The 17,652-nt window shown below is 41.6% G+C and overlaps 1 protein-coding gene across 2 annotated transcripts in view; it reads left to right on the top strand.

Moving 5' to 3' along the window:
* Positions 1-13,715: 13,715 nt before the first annotated feature.
* Positions 13,716-17,652, top strand: part of TNKS2 (tankyrase 2) — a 72,568-nt gene continuing 68,631 nt past the window's right edge. For both annotated transcript variants that reach the window (XM_042907432.1, XM_042907433.1), the window contains exon 1: positions 13,716-14,160. In XM_042907432.1, the coding sequence (XP_042763366.1) occupies positions 13,962-14,160 (199 nt within the window). In that variant the 5' untranslated portion in view covers positions 13,716-13,961. The remainder of the gene's footprint in view (positions 14,161-17,652) is intronic.

Genomic DNA, 17,652 nt, shown 5'->3' on the forward strand with positions numbered 1-17,652 from the left:
CCTGCCTCCCACTTCACTTCCAGACCTGCACGTAAAACAAGGAAGTGGCTGAAAACTGAATACTTTTTTTTTTCTATACCTTGAACCAACATTATGGATTGCAGTTGGGCTGAAGGTTCATATTCATCCTATTTAACGGGTCTTTAAAACTCAGCAGAACTGTTTCCACTAGATGGCGGTCTTTACCAAGAACTGTAAGAGCTATGCCAGCTGGTGGCAATTTACAAGTTGCAAAGCCTGCCTTTCAGAGAGGTGAGTATACTTACTCATACAAACCTTCTGTCTGTGATTCCATTTTTTTAGCCCCCACTGTGGAAAAAGCCAATAAATGCAAATATAATGTGCTTTTTAAAAACAGAAGAGGGGCGCCTGGGTGGCTCAGTCGGTTAAGCGGCCGACTTCGGCTCAGGTCATGATCTCACAGTCCGTGAGTTCGGGCCCCGCGTCGGGCTCTGTGCTGACTGCTCAGAGCCTGGAGCCTGCTTCAGATTCTGTGTCTCCCTCTCTCTCTGACCCTCCCTTGTTCATGCTCTGTCTCTCTCTGTCTCAAAAATAAATAAACATTAAAAAAATAAAATAAAAAAATAATAACTAAGTCTTGAAAAAAAACAGAAGAGAAATCGTGTTTCAAGTTGAAATTTTTCTTTGTTATTTTCTTTTTTGGGTTGAAACATATTTGACCTATAACTGTGTCAATTTAAGGCGTCAGCATGTTAATCTGTTACATTCATATGCTGCAATATGACTAGTGATAATTAGCACCTCTATCATGTTACGTGTTTGTCATTTAATTGGGATAGTTAAGTTCTAGTCTCATAGCAAGTTTGATGATGGTAAAACAATATTGGTGTTTCTGGTCACTGTTACTGTGCATTAGACCTTTGGGACTTCTTTACCATTCTCTGGTTTGTTGCCTTAAACAGCACCTGAAAATATTCTTGAAGAAATAAGGACTTTCTCCCAGAAGAAAGACTGAAAGACATATCTAAAAAATTATCTCTTGTAATTGTCGTTCATAGTCTCAGATCAAAAAATACCTGTTGGGCACCTGAGTGGCTCAGTCGGTTAAGCATCTGACTCTTGATTTCAGATCAGGACATGATTTCACAGTTTGTGGGATTGAGCCCCACATCTGATTCTGTGCTGACAGCATGGAGCAAGCTTGGGATTCTCTCTCTCTCTCTCTCTCTCTCTCTCTCTCTCTCTCAAAATAAATGAATAAACATTAATTTTTTTTTTTAGGGGCTCCTGGATGGCTCAGTTGGTTGGGTGTACGACTTCAGTTCAGGTCATGATCTCATGGTTTGTGAGTTTGAGCCCCATATGAGGCTCTGTGCTGACAGCTCAGAGCCTGGAACCTGCTTCGAATCCTGTGTCTCCCTCTCTCTCTGCCTCTCCCCACCCCCCCCCCCCCCCCAGCTCATGCTCTGTCTCTCTCTCTCGAAAATAAATAAAAACATTAAAAGAATAAGTAAATTAAATTAAATATTTTTTTTAATTTTTAAAGTACTTGTTGGTTCTAAAAATTGTGCACGACATTTGGGAGAAGCAATTGGCTATTGCTATTTATAGTTGGCATTTGTTTTATATCTTTTCTCCAAGTGATAGTATTTTTAAGTTAAAATATAATCTACTGAGTAGAATTTATCATGTGCTACACAGTTTCTCCTCTGGTTATCAATGAGATTGTTTCTTCCCTTTAAATGCTTTGTTACATATTAGTATTTAATGACTTGTTATTTGATTAGTAGAAATAATTCTTTAAAAAAATTTTTTTAATGTTTATTTGAGAAAGAGAGAGAGAGAGAGTACGAGCAGGGGAAGGGCAGAGAGAGAGAGAGCGAGAGAGACAGAATCCGAAGTAGGTTCCAGGCTCTGAGCTGTCAGCACAGAGCCTGACGAGGGGCTCGAACTCATGAACTGTGGGATCATGACCTGAGCTGAAGTTGAACGCTCAACCGACTGCACCACCCAGGTGCCCCTACTTTTCTTCCCTCCCCCTGCCCCCCCACCCTGAGATTTGGAGGGCAGAAGCGACGCAGCAGCCATGATTTTCATGTTTAGAACTCCGCAGCAGGCACTGTTCTAGCTGGTACACGTTGTCCCTTCTCTCTCTTACCTCACGGCTCCCCTTGTTGACCTGGGAACCGCGTGGGGCCTGCAGTTGTTCCAACTTCCTGTGACTCCTCTTTCACCTCCTCTGACTTCTGTTAATTTGATCGTCTTTAGTTTCTCTCAATAATGATTTGTAGTTCTTTGGTGTGATGGTCTTGCCCAACTTTTATTATATTTATTGCCAGGTATGTGATGTTTTTGATGCAATTGGAGATTTCATCTTTTTAAATTTCATTTGCTACTGTTTGCGACTGGTAGATAAAAATACAAGTTGATTTTTACATTTCGATCATGTATCCTACATGTATCCTACAACCTTGCTTAAATTTAGTTTTAATAATTCATGAACACTTTTGGATGTTCTACATATACAATCATGATATCTGAGATTAATGTGTTCCCTTCTTCCTTTTCCTTTTTTGGACTGCCTGGGACCTCTAGTATAGTACTGAGTAGCAGTGGTAATAAAAGGTAACCTTGTCGGGGCGCCTGGGTGGCTCAGCTGGTTAAGCGTCCAACTTCAGCTCAGGACATGATCTCACCATTCGCGGGTTCGAACCCCACTCGTGTGGGGCTCTGTGCTGACAGCTCAGTTCAGAGCCTGGAGCCTGCTTCGGATTCTGTGTCTCCTTCTCTCTCTGCCCCTCCCCCGCTTGCTTGTTCGCTCTCTCTCTCTCAAAAATAAACCTTTAAAAAAAAAAAGGTAACCGTGTCTCACTGCCCATCTCAAGGGAGGGTTTGTAAATAATTCACTCTTGAATATTATATTTCCCATAGGTTTTTTGCAGATATTCCTTGTCAGATAAAAGAAATTCCTTCTACTCTAAATTTGCTAAGAGTTTTTATCATGAATGGTTTTATTGCACCTGGGTGGCTCAGTCGGTTAAGCGTCCAACTTCAGCTCAGGTCATGATCTCACACTCGTGAGTTTGAGCCCAGCTCAAACTGTGCTGACAGCTCAGAGCCTGGAGATTGCTTAGGATTCTGTCTCTCTCTCCCTCTCCCTCTCTCTCTCTCTGCCCCTCCCCTGCTCATACTCTGTCTCTCTCTCTCTCTCTCTCAAAAATAAATAAACATTAAAAAAATTATCACGAATGGTTTTTGCGTGATCAAATGTTTCTTCTGCATCTACTGAGATGATCATGAGTTTCTTCTTTTTTCTGTTAATATGGTGAGTTACACTGGTAATTTTCTTTTTTTTTTTTTAATTTTTTTTTCAACGTTTTTTATTTATTTTTGGGACAGAGAGAGACATAGCATGAACGGGGGAGGGGCAGAGAGAGAGAAGGAGACACAAAATCGGAAACAGGCTCCAGGCTCCGAGCCATCAGCCCAGAGCCTGACGCGGGGCTCGAACTCACAGACTGCGAGATCGTGACCTGGCTGAAGTCAGACGCTTAACCGACTGCGCCACCCAGGCGCCCCATACACTGGTAATTTTCAAATGTCAAACCAACCTCAACAAAAGTCAGTTTGGTCATTATACATCATCCTATGTACACATTGATCGATTGAATGTACTCATATTTTGTTTAGAATTTCTGCATATCTCTTCTTTTTTTGAGAGAGAGAGGAAGAAAGCATGCAAATGTGTGCACCAGCAGGGGAAGGGCAGAGGGAGAGGGAGAGAAAGAATCTTAAGCAGGTTCCACACCCAGTACAGGGTTCGACTCGGAGCTCAGTCCCACCACCATGATGCCGTGATCTGACCTAAATTCAAGAGTCACCCGCTTAACCGACTGAGCCACCCAGACGCCCCTGCATATCTCTTCTTAGAAGGGATTGGCCTTATAGGCCAATTTTCATTTCATTTCTTAATGTCCTTTTCAAGCTTTGGTACCAGAGGTTATGTTTAAAATGAATTGGAAGTGTTTCATCTTTTTCTTTTCTCTGGAGGAGTTGTATAAAATTAATGTCATTTCTTCCTGAAATATTTGAAAGGATTTACCCATAAGGCCATGTGGGACTGAAAACTTCTTCATGAGAAAGTTTTTAATTTCAGAATCAACGTATTTAGTTGATATGGGACTGACTATACACTCTGTGCTGTGTGTATCATCTTATTATATTTTAATGCCTATATAATCTATAGCAATGGCCTCTTTTTATTACTGATATTGGAATTTTGTGCTTTCTCTATCTTTTTTCCCTGACTTACTTTGCTAGAGGTCTCTCAAATTTACTAGTCTTTTCAAAGACCCACCTTTTGTGCCTGTCATTTTTCTCTACTATGCATTTGCTCTCTATTGAATTAATTTCTGTTCACATCTTTAATTACTTCCTCCTACTTTTATAGGTGTATCTTGCTGTTGTTTTTCTAAATTCTCAAGATGAATATTTAAATACTTCATTTTCAGTCTTTCTTCATTTTCAGTCTTTCATTTCCAGCTATGGATTTCTGGGGCACCTGTGTGGCTCAGTTGGTTCAGCGTCCAACTCTGGGTCTCTGCTCAGGTCATGATCTCATGGTTCATAGGTTCGAGCCCCACATCCCACATCTGGCTGCTTGTAGGCGGTGTGGAGCCTGCTTGGAATTCTCTCTCTCTCTCTCTCTCTCTCTTTCTCTCTCTCTCCCCCTCCCTCTTTCTGCCTCTCTCCCCAGCTTGCACTCTCTCATTCTCTCTTTCAAAATAACTTAAAGCTACAAATTTCCCTGTATCTTTTTGGAAGAACACAATTTAAGCCACTACACAGCCTTAAATTACTTATTACTTTTAGTACTTCCCTGGCAATGTTAGGACTTTAGAGTTTTTGTTTTTGTTTTTTTTTTTTTTAAAGAAAGGCAGACTGCCACGTGCAGTGCCTCATTTGGATGTGTCTGGAATCTTGGAAGCTTGACTACCCTACGTTCTCCTACAAATGGACCTTGAAAGCTTGTTTGGAGGTTCTAGCAGGGGAGTGCACCTACTCCTATACCCTTGACCGAAGAATGTCCTCCTCTATCAGGGAAGGTCATCCTCTTGGACCGAGCGCACAGCTTCAGGAGGGATGCACATGGAGCGGTGAGGGAGGAAGGGGACACCCGCCTTGCCAGCCAGATCAGCCGAATCAACCCTGGCAATCAATGGGGTGACAGATGTCGCAGCCAGATCACCCTCACATCCAGGACTTTAGAACACTTTAACCCCATTTACCATTTCCTGCCTTTTGTGTTATTGTTATTGTATATTAATTCTACATATTAAAAAAAAAATTTTTTTTTACATTTATTCATTTTTGAGAGACAGAGAGAGACAGAGCACAAGCAAGGGAGGGCAGAGAGAGAGGGAGACACAGAATCTGAAGCAGGCTCCAGGTTCCGAGCTGTCAGCACAGAGCCCGACGTGGGGCTCAAACTCACGAGCTGTGAAATCATGACCTGAGCCGAAGTCGGCCGCTTAGCCCACTGAGCCACCCAGGCGCCCCTGCTTTCCCTTTTTCTCTTAGTCTGCTGGATCTTCAATTTACCTATATGTCAGACCTGTTCACTATGTCCCATCTGTGTCTGCTGAGATTCTCTTTTTCTTAATCCATCTTCTCCTTTTTCTCTATTTTCTTATATCTATTCATCAAAGTTATGCTTAAAATTTGGCTGATATCTATAAATCTGAATCACCTGTCTGAGCTTTCTCTTGTGTTTTTGGTCATTTTGTACTGTTCCTTGGTATGCTTGATACCTCTTGATTGACAGTCAGATATTGTTTGAAAATTTACAGAAGCTCTGGATGATGAGGGAATCTCCAAGGAATGTTCTCCATTTACTCTGCTAGGCAGGCAGAGTTAGGGCTGATCACCTTAATCTACTCAGGAATGAAATGACTCAGTATCGGGCTGCAGTTTTCCTAAAGGCTTTTTCTACCCCTTCATCATTCCCACAGGTCATGGAGGCGGAACCTCAGGGAACTGCCCAGACTGTAGGTTGGAACTCTACAGACCTGTCTCGAACTCTAATCCTTGATACTTTAGTAGCCTGAGATGGCCACAATCTCCACTCTGCTTTTCAGAAAGCCTCTGCCCAGCTTCTTGCCTCCTATACTTTGCAGGTTCAGAATTCATCAAAATAGCTTGGAAAAAAACTAACCAATGGGGATCAGTTTTCTGCCCGGCCAGGCTTCAGTCTCTTTAGCTCCACAGGATCACCAAAAGCTCTGATGGTTTCTCTGCCTTCCAGCAGCGGCCCTTTCCCCAAGAATTTTATGGGTTTTCAGCCACATTCCTTGAATCCATAATTGTGAAATTCCCCGTGGAAAAAACACAACTGCAGGATGTTAGTTCAGCTCTCCATGGTTTTCCCCTGATCAAAATTTTGACCTCTCAAGTTCTAAGTTGCCTTAGCAGCATCCCTAGACTCAAGATTTTTTTTTAAATTTTTTTAAATGTTTATTTATTTTTGACAGGGAGAGACAGAGCATGAGTGGGGGAGGGGCAGAGAGAGAGAGGGAGACACAGAATCCAGAGTGGGCTCCAGGCCCTGAGCTGTCAGCAGCACAGAGCCTGACGTGGGGCTTGAACTCACAACCCGCAAGATCGTGACCTGAGCCGAAGTCAGATGCTCAACCGACTGAGCCACGCAGTCTTCCCCAAGATTTTTTTTTAATTCAACCTCTCTAGTTATTCTTAAGGGATGCATTATTGTGCCATAAGTTACTCTATCATACTAAATAAAAGTAGAAGTTCTAAGCACAGAGTTTTAGAGCTCCCCCTCCATTAAAGCTATTGATTATCAGTCAGGAAGCTAAACCGCTGAATAAGAGAATTTATCTTTTTTTAATTATTATTGACAGAGAGAGAGAGAGAGAGATTGAGTGCATGCATGAGCAGAAGCAGGGTAGGGGCAGAGAGAGAAAGAGAATCCCAAGCAGGGTCCGAGCTGTCAGCACAGAGCTCTAACTCACTAACCCTGAGATCATGACCTGAGGCAAGATCAAAAGTCAGATGCTTAACCCACTGAACCACCTAGGCACCCCAATCGTTTTTCTTAAATCAGGTATATGATGGTCTCTAAATCCCAACTGTAATTAGTGTGTCCTATGACAAAATATACATTTAAATTTATAGAACTTATCATTGGACTATTTTGTCCAGAAACGAATGAGAAAAATAAATATGCAAAATAAGAAGTATTTCTCACAGCTCTGGATGCTGAGGCCAGCAAATTCACGTCCAGTGAAAGCCCTCTTTTTGGTTTGCAGATGGCCGCCTTCTTGCTGGATCTTCACATGGCGGAGAGATCAACTCTCTTGTGTTTCTTCTGAGGGCACTAATCCCATTGTGAGGACTCATGGCCTAATTACCTCCCAAAGTCTCCACATCCAAAAACCTTTACACTGGGGATCAGGGCTTCGACATACGAGTTTTGGTGGAGACCCATTCAGTCCATAGCAGCCATGAACTGTGTTCTATGATTAACTCAATGGTCTGTAGCTGTATGTGGTAAATGCTGCATTTGCCACTGAGACCCCTCTCCAGAAATGGAGGACTTCTTCCCTCAGCCACTGGAAGTGCTGCAGGAAGGCAGCCCTCAGCTCTCAGCTTTCTTTGGGCATTGTTTTGCCTGAAGAAAAATGGCCCAAGATCATACCTCCTTCCAAAGGTAGCTCATATCCAGTAACTGATCAGTGCAGGAGGTATAAGTATCTGTTCCCCTTGCCCAGACTTGGGATAGTTTTGAAGGGCCATTCCAGATGCAGACTTTGTCATCAGGTTGGTTGATTGGGACTGCATCTCAGTTCAACTTTCTCCCTCTACCCAATCCTGTTTCATTCACCTCCCCAATAAAGACCGCTGACTAATAAATGTCTTGCACGCCAATCTGTCTCAGAATCAGCTTCCCAAAGAACTCAAGTTGTGACACAAACATTAACATAAGTACATGTGTGTTAACCTTTGTTGATGTATTTTTCTCTTTTGCTGACCTCCATTTTTCAAACTTTCAGCAACAAACATTCCGGGAAAAGAAAAAATACAGAAGTTTTTTGTGTGTGCTTTGTTTTTGGTTTTGTTTTTACAAAATATGATGAGGATGTATTTCTATCGGCTTTAGCAATAACAAAATGTGCCGGATTTTTTGTCTCTGGCGAACATAAAATAACTGAAAATACGTAGACATTGAAAAGTCAAAATACCATCCCTATTTAATCAGAGGAATTCAAAGGAATACACAAATGAAAAGTAGATGCACATATAATCAGTTCCCATTAGGTAGCAAGTTAAATACCAAGCCAAAACTTCCTCGCTAAATCATTTTGCAGTGGCTGTCTCCTTCCCAAGCTCCTGCAACATCACACTTGAGCAGAGGTCACTTAGTAAGCCTAAAGAGTTCCCTCACCACTCGTTCATTTGACCAACCTACCTGCCCAGTCTACCATTATCTTGTGAGCTGTCAATCCTATACATACCTGTGTCTGACAAGCATTTCTTACAGCGATCAGTGGCTCTGTGTATTAATTTCCCAGGACTGTTGTAACGAAGTACCACAAACTAGGTGGCTCATAATGACAGAAATGTATTGTCTCATAATCCTGGAAGCTAGAAGTTTGAAATCAAGGTCTCAGCAGGTCCATGCTTTCTCTGAAACACTCTATGGAAGAACCTCCCATGCTTCTTCTAGCTACTGGCGATTGCCAGCAATCCTCACATGAATTTTCCCCTATGTGTCTGTGTCTATGTGTCCTTATCTTTCTTGTAAGGGCTCTAGTGGTTGTAGTTGGGGCCCATCTTAATCCAGTATGACCTCAACTTAATTACATCAGCAAAGGCTCTATTTCCAAATAAGGTCACATACTGAGATTCAAATTGCACATGATTTTAGAGGAGATACTATTCAACTCAGTATGTATAGTCTGCCCTCGGGCTCTCCCAGACTCACATCCATCCCATGTGCAAAATACATTTTACCCTATCTCCAAATCCCCCCCAAACCTTAATGCATGGCAGCATTAAATCTAAATATCAACAATCCATTTGCTCTCTCTCTGAAAAAAAATAAAGGATATTGAATACCTATCTCATACCGTACTCCAAAATCAAGTCCAGAAGGATTAAGGACACTTACATGTAAAAGGCAAAAATTTTCACTTGTAGGAGAAAATAAAGGATGTGTTTTCCATCCTAGGATAAGGGAAATTTTCTTAAATAAACACACACAGGGACACAAAGTAGATGAAAATATTCATAATTCAACTATATTAAAATTGAGACGTCTTTTCTTTGGGAAAGTAAACAAGCAAACCACAAACTGGGAGGAGGTAGTTTCAACACTGACAAAGGATTAGTATCCAGAATGTATAAAGAATTCCCAGAGCTCAGTAGTAGAAGGCAAACAACCCAACAGAAAAATGGGCTAAAGATGTAAGTAAGCATTTAATGAAGAGTAAATACAAATAGACTGTAAACATATGAAGAGATACACAACTTTATTTGCATTTTTACATCATCTTAATCATTTTTATGTGTACAGTACAGAAGCGTTAAGTATATTTGCATTGTCCTGTCACCATTCATTAAGAACTCCCACCTTTCAGATGAGAGCTGCAGGGCCACATCAAGCCTCCATGTATTCATGAGTCTATTTCTGGACTATATTTCATTCCATTGATCGATTTAGATATTCCTCCGCCACTACATCGTAACACATCCTCCAATACTAGCTTAGTACAACTTGGTAATAAATTTTGATATCAGGTAGGGCAAACCTCACACCTAACTCTTCTTTGTTTTTTTTGTTTTGGTTTTTTTTTTTTAGATTTGGTCTCCCATATACGTTTCAGGATCCATCTCGAGTTCCTTGAAAACCCCATTGGGATTTTGATGAGACTTGCATTGAATTTATGGATCAATCTGGGAAGGATTGCTATGTTAATCATATTGAGTCCTCCCATCCTTGGCCATGGCATATCTCTCCATTTATTTAGGTCTTCTTTAGTGAATTTCAATAAAGTTTTATCGTTTCCTTCATACAGGTCTTGCACATTCTAGTTTTATTGCTATCATAAGTAGCAACTTTTTTTAAAAAATATGGCTTATCAAACTACTGTAAAAAAATTTTTTTAAAGCACTTTGAGAGATTTTAATACAGGCTGAATATTAGATGATACTAAGGTATTGATGTGAATTTGGTTAGGTTAATATGTTTAAATGGTATTCATTATGGTAAAAGAAAGTAAGACCTTTGTGTATTACAAACTTATATTTGAATATTTACTGGTAAAGTGACATGATGTTTCATTTGTTTAAAAGTTAATAAAAATCATTTTAAATAGTTTATTTTACAAATGAGGAAGAGCTAAAAGAAGAATGGCAAAATAGTGACAAGTGTTGAAGCTGGGTAATAGATACGTGGGAGTTCATTATACTATTCTCCTTATTTTTGTGCATGTTTGAAATTGTCCACAATAGACTTTAAAATTATATTTTCTACTTATTTTTTCTAAGGTATAGAAAAAATACCTTACAGCAACCCTAACAAACTAGTCCACTTTATATAAATGGGATCATACAGTGTTTATCCTTTTTGTTACCAGCTTATTTCACTTGTCCTCAAGCTTCATCCATGTTACAACATATGACAGGAATTCCTTCTTTTTTAAAAGATGGAACAGGGGCGCCTGGGTGGCTCAGTCGGTTGAGCGTCCGACTTCGGCTCAGGTCACGGTCTGTGAGTTTGAGCCCCGCCTCGGGCTCTGGGCTGATGGCTCAGAGCCTGGAGCCTGCTTCCGATACTGTGTCTCCCTCTCTCTCTGACCCTCCCCCGTTCATGCTCTGTCTCTCTCTGTCTCAAAAATAAATAAACTTAAAAAAATAAAAATAAAAAAATTTAAAAGATGGAATAATATTCTATGGTACATATATACCACATTTTGTTTATCCATTCATCTGCTGTGAACACGTAAGTTGTTTCTACCTCCTGGCTATTGTGAATAATGCTGCTGTGAACATGGGTGTGCAAATATCTCTTAGAGAGCCTGCTTTCAATTCTTCTGTATATATGCAAGAGGCATTACTGGATCATATGGTAGTGTGATTTTAAATTTTTTGAGGAAACATCATACTGCTTTCCCCAGTAGGTGCACCACTTTATAGTCCCACCAACAGCGCACAAGACTTATAAAATTTCTCTGCATCCTTACCAGCCCTTATTATTTTCTGGCTTTTTGATAGTAGTCATCCTGATGGATGTGCAGTAGTATCCCACTGTGGTTTTGATTTGCATTTTCCTAATGATCATTCGGTTTTTAAAAATGCTAAGACCTTTTTGAGATACCATTTACATCCACTATATGTATTGGAAAAGTTAATCTGACAATACTAAGAATTGATGAGACAGAGACTTTTAAAAAACATGCTGCTGGGGGGCATGTAAATTATTAACAATCTCTTTTGAAGGACAATTTGGCATTACCTTGTAAAGTGAATTCATTTTCCCTAAGATTCAGTAATTCCAGTCCTAGGTAGTTGGTTCCTGCAGTGCTTTTTAAACCTTGAGTCCACACTCATTTGTGAGTTCTGTAATCCATTTACTAAGAGTCACAATTAGCCCTGGAGAAGTAAATGTTGTTTTATTATTTTGTGAAACTTTTGTTTTATATATGTATGTTTACTGGTGGAAGACACTAATTGCATTTCTTACACTATGAGTAATGGTGAAAAAGTTTGAAAACCTCTCATTAATTCTTGCACACGCATACCAAGAGAATGTATAAGAATGTTCATAGTAACAAAAATCGGAAGCAAACCTAGTGGCCCATAAAATTGTAAATTTGTGGTGTGTTCCTACAAGGCAAATCTATAAAGCAATGAAAACGCATGCATGCGACTTACATACGTATCCTTAAGTGAAAAAAACACCACAAAGACTGACATTTTTTTATTTTTGTTTTTTTAATTTTTTAAAGTTTATTTATTTTGAGAAAGAGAGCACAAGCAAGGGAGGGGCAGAGAGAAGGAGAGATCGAATCCCAAGCAGGCTCGGAGCCATCAGTGCAGAGCCTGATGTGGGGCCACAAACAGTGAGATGATGACCTGAGCCGAGATCAAGAGTCTCGAATTCGGCCTAGCCACCCAGGTGCCCCAAGACTGACGTTTTTATAAAGCTTCCAAACGAGTAAAACTGAACAATATGTTGTTGAGAGATACACACATGGGAAGGGATTAATAAGAACAAATCAGTAAATAGGGAATTCCCAGTAAATAGGGAATAATAAAATTAGGAATACATTTGGCAGGTGAATGAAACGGGGAAAAAAAGATGCAATAGTATTGGTGTCATAGGTCTTATGTATTCATGGATATTCATTTTATTAATATGCAACATAATTTAAATTTATACTAAATATATTTATATGTAATTATATAACTTACATATGTATTAAAAGGTTCCTTCCTAAAAGTGCATATTCTCTGTCTTCTTGCACAGTAGTGAATCAACCCAATAGAAACTGAATTTCCTGAAAAACAGGTTAAGAAGTTAAAGACCACAGGGGGAAAATGCCTGTCAGCATGCCAAAGGTCAACATGTATCATTTCATGTAAGCATATCTTAACTTTCAAAAGTTCCCAGAGGCCAGGGCAGGGAGTAGGGAATGATAAATAGCTAGATCACTACCATTTTCTTCCTCTTAGTTTTGAAAGAGAGAGGGAGAGAGAATCCCAAGCAGGCTCTGTGCTATCAGCAAAGAGCAAAGACCCCCCCCCCCTCCCCGCCCCCACCCCGCCCCAGGCAGGGCTCCATCCCACGACCCTGGGATCATGACCCAAACTTAGAGGCTCAACCGACTAAGCCACCCAGGCGCCTGGCTAGATCACTACCTTAACCGTGACAATTATCTCTGTGGTTTTCTTGCTTCTGTGGTCCACATATACATCGCAAATCATTAAACTTTGTCAGCCATCCGTATACCCAGTGTATCCACACCTCATTCAAATCAGTACAATATCGATATATGTATGGGCCCGTTAGTTCTGAGCTAATAACGATAGCAAGAGTAATTAATCAGAGCCATCCCTCTCAATAATTTAGAATAGGAACAAACTTTCATCGCTCTCCTAATTTCCTTTAAATGAACTTGGGGCAGCTCATCCAAACTTCCCATGAAGTGGAAAGCAACTCATTCGTTTTCGAGAAGTGACTTACAAGAAGCAACAAAACAGCAGTTGCAGGGGAAGGGAAGAGACAGTAAACAGAAAAGAAATCCCCCGCCCTCACCCCACCCCCAGGAGAAAGGGATTGTGGAAACTGAAAAGTGGAGACTAAGAATTCTAAAAAAAATATGCAAGATCGGGGAAAACCTTTCAAGCGCTCTTTTCAGTGTACAACAATAAGGAAATTCAGCTCAGGAAAACCATGCCTTAAAAAAAAAAAAAAAAAAAAGGCAAGAAACAATCATTCGACTTCAGCAAAACCCACTGCAAAGATGGCGGTGGGACGAAGCCCCTTCTCCTCTCGCCGCCAAAGGTCCTCGCCTCGCATTTCCCACAAACCCCTCCGCGCCGCCCGGCTCGCAGAAACCTGCCGGGCCGGTCGCGGACCACTGCGCAAGCGCGGCACCACGTCACGTGCCCTTCCAGGGCTCAGCGGAGCTGGCAGGAGGGGCCTTGCCAGCTTCCGCCGCCGCGTCGCTTCGGGGCTCGAACGGCGGGTTCGTGCTGCCTCTGCCGCCGCCGCGGGGCACCCGGGGGTCGCGGGGCCAAGCGAGGGGCGCGCGGCAGCGTGGCCATGGGACTGCGCCGACCCCGGTGACAGTAGGGAGCCCAGCGGCCCGGGCCCTGAGCGCGTCTCCTCCGGGGGCCTCGCCCTCTTGCTCGCAGGGCCGGGGCTCCTGCTGCCGTTGCTGGCGCTGCTGCTGGCGGCGGCGGCGGCGGCCAGGATCATGTCGGGCCGCCGCTGCGCCGGCGGGGGCGCGGCCTGCGCGGGCGCGGCGGCCGAGGCTGTGGAGCCGGCTGCCCGCGAGCTGTTCGAGGCGTGCCGCAACGGGGACGTGGAGCGAGTCAAGAGGCTAGTGACCCCCGAGAAGGTGAACAGCCGCGACACGGCGGGCAGGAAATCCACCCCGCTCCACTTCGCCGCAGGTAACAGGGACCAGTGCCTCCTCGCCTCGCCCCACCTGCGCACCCGGGCTCTCAGGCCTGAAAGCAGGCACGGTGGTCCTCTGCTTTTCCTCGTAGGACTCGGGTGCTGGTCGTCTCGCTCTCGCCGATTGGGGACCGAGGCGAGGACTTGGGGCTAGGGGGCGAGCGTGTCCCACTCCCTGGAATTTTTTTTTTTTTTTTTTTTTTTTTTGCTTTGTTTTGTATCAACAATACCTGTACCAACTTCCGGTCTTGCTACTCTCAAAGACTTCCAGACACAAGAAAGAGTAGGGGACCTAGTAGACTTTGTGATTTGAAAGGCCAGTGATCTTCCAAAATCTGTCGTTCTTGCAAGTTCCACTACAGCTCTTCCTTTGTAAAATGTGACGATGTAATTCAGGAGGAGTAGCTTAATTAGCCGTTGACACGTTAGTGTTAATGGGTTTATCAGGGTCGTCAATCATTAGCAAGTTTCTGGAGAGGCTAGAACTGGAAATAGTCAAGTTTGGGAAACCTGAGATCTGACTTGGGCTGGGTGCGGGTGGGTAGTGGCTGCTACATTAACACTCACAAGTTGGGGTGGACAGTGGTAGGATGAGGGAAAAGATGGTACAGGAACTTGAACTTGCATCTAGAACTGAAGTTGGGACTAATCTCGCCTCATTCTGAGTTTAGATTGTTTGAATTACTTTTACTTAATTATTTACTAGGTTGGCTTTATAAGTGTACTAGGTTTAATTGAAGAATTTAAAAGAACTAGAAATGAGACACTCAGTTTATTTCCATAAAGCATTTAAACTTTTCGCTTCGAGGAGAGGTTATATATCCTCAAGTGAGCCATGCATGATTGAAAATGGGTGTGGGTTCTCATACTTAGGATAATCTTGTTGTTTTTTTTTTATTTTGTATTACATGGTTGTTTAAAACAATTTTGAAAAAAGCAGAAGGATGAGTTTTAAAGCATTCCCTTCTTTTGGAGTAGGCATGATGAGCGAGAAAGAGTGTAAGAAAAATTTCCTTGTTCACAGATAATTGCTTTTACTTGATTTGTTTGCTTTAACTTGCCCTGTTTTAAAATCTAAATACTACTAAGAGGTAATGCTTTCTATATCAGGTACAACTTTGTTGGGTTCCTATTGGGGAGCCTTTTTAAGAGGAAGGTATGGTGGGAGAACTAGAAACAGCCTGTGGGCAGCAGAAAGGAAAGGGGGAAAGCCACTGAAGTCAGATCTCGCCTGTTTGCCATTTTGCCTAAAATTTTAGTCTTTTCTCAGCTAATTTGGGTTGTCTCATTTGGCCATGTAGTCAACATTTAAGCAACTGATTTGGCAAACTCATAACCAACTGATAAGTAATCCAAAGGGTAGTGTTACTTAGATTCTGTTCACTTGATCTGTGGGATAAAAATAACCAAGCAAGATCTTAGTTGCTACCTTTCAAGAATCTGATGTATTAATGAGTTCATGTCTGAAAATAGTAGTATTTAGAGATTATGGGATTAGCTTTTCTTATTGACCTTGTTCCTCCCCCACAATCCCACCCTCGGTTCTGTCCCAACATTTCGAAGTACTTTTTTACATAGATTTCATGTGACTCAGACTGAAGTAAAAAAACTTGTTTTAGGAACCAATCTATCTCACTATTTACCCAAATTATCTGGTACAGGTCATATGACTAAGAATTTAAGGTACAAAGGGAGAATAATAAAATAAAAATTGTGAATGGTGTACATTAAATCAGAGCATTAAAAATAAAAGCCCTGCATTTAAACCCAGGCATATGAGAAACTTATTTAAAAATTAGTTTTGTAAATTCAATCTGAGTTATTAATGAGAAAATATGTTTTTTGTTTTTAAGTTTATATTTATTTTGAGAGAGAGAGAGAGAAAGAGCGTAAACAGGGTAGGGACAGAGAGAATCTCAAGCAGGCTTCGTGCTAGATCCCATCAACCGTGAGACTGTGACCTGTGCCGAACATTAAGAGTTGGACACTTGGGGCGCCTGGGTGGCGCAGTCGGTTAAGCGTCCGACTTCAGCCAGGTCACGATCTCGCGGTCCGTGAGTTCGAGCCCCGCGTCAGGCTCTGGGCTGATGGCTCAGAGCCTGGAGCCTGTTTCCATTTCTGTGTCTCCCTCTCTCTCTGCCCCTCCCCCGTTCATGCTCTGTGTCTCTCTGTCCCAAAAATAAATAAAAAACGTTGAAAAAAAAAAAGAGTTGGACACTTAATTGAGCTGCCCAGACACCCCAGAACCTGTTTTAATTTTTAAATAAATGCATTTAGCTGCATTTACTCTTACATATGGAAAATACATTTAATAATCTCTTGTAGATAGCTGTCAGTCATGTTGATATGCATGTAAACACGCCGTTGGAAGCTCATTGTAGGTGTGGGGACTATGTAACTGCCTGACCAAGTAGTTTCTTGTGTTTGTACATTATAGAGTAAGGTACAAAGGGGAAAAATGTTTTGTTTTGTTTTGTTTTCAGTAGGCTTCGTGCCCAACACAGAGCCCAATGAGGGGCTTGAACTCACAACCCTAAGATCAGGACCTGAGCTGAGATCATGAGCTGGAATTATGTGTAGCTTAATCAACTGAACTATCCAGGAGCCCAGAAAAAAATATATATATACTTTTAAGCCAATTAAAGGGGGAAGGGGACATGTTTTTGTCTTTCTGTTTTGATGTCCAGGGAATAGGAATGAGAGATCTCTGCAGACCAAGGAAATGAATCATGATAGAAGAACAGTTTAGAAAAATTTGGTATGGCTCAGTCGGTTAAGGGTCTAAAATACTTAGCTATAAAGAATAAATTGCTAAACCCAAAGGAGTTAAGTTCTTCTGTTAATGAAAAATAACATAAATAGGAACTTTTTTCCTATTAGGTGCTTTTTATTATTAAACTAGATTGCATTTCCTCTAGATAAATACTCTTTAAGAAGCCATTTCTTATGAGAAAAATTGTTTCCTCTTCAGTCCCCCACCACACACACAGGATATGAATGATTTTTTTGTAATGCATCACAAAACTTGTAGCGGCAAGTTGATGGTAGGGAGACTGCAGCTCTAATTTTGCTAAAAGCAATAACACCTGAAATTCTTGACAGTGTAATCCCCTAGAAAACAGCAGTTTTCAGTAAAGGAGATTGGTTCTCTGAATTTATTTCTGAAAGATGAAGAAGAGGGACAGAAACTTTAGGAAAAAGCCATGTTGTTGTCTGTCACAGCCAAAGAAGTACATAGCGTGCTGTAGAATCTTAGGATGGGGTTGGGGGTGGGGATAGAATTCCATGACTTCGGTCTTTGGGGTGTGTGGAGAGGTATCATTCAGTAGAGAAATATGTAAAATCATTTATTAGGTTTAAAGAATTCAGGTATAGAAATGGTGGGAAGAGATGAGGTACATAGTTGTATGTTATTGGAGAATGACAAGTTGAAAAGAGCTTGCATTGTGGAGTTCTAGCTAAACAAGGTATCACTTGTTCTGCAGTTG

This window comes from Panthera leo, chromosome D2 (assembly GCF_018350215.1).
Source record: "Panthera leo isolate Ple1 chromosome D2, P.leo_Ple1_pat1.1, whole genome shotgun sequence".
NCBI classification, from domain to species: domain Eukaryota; kingdom Metazoa; phylum Chordata; class Mammalia; order Carnivora; family Felidae; genus Panthera; species Panthera leo.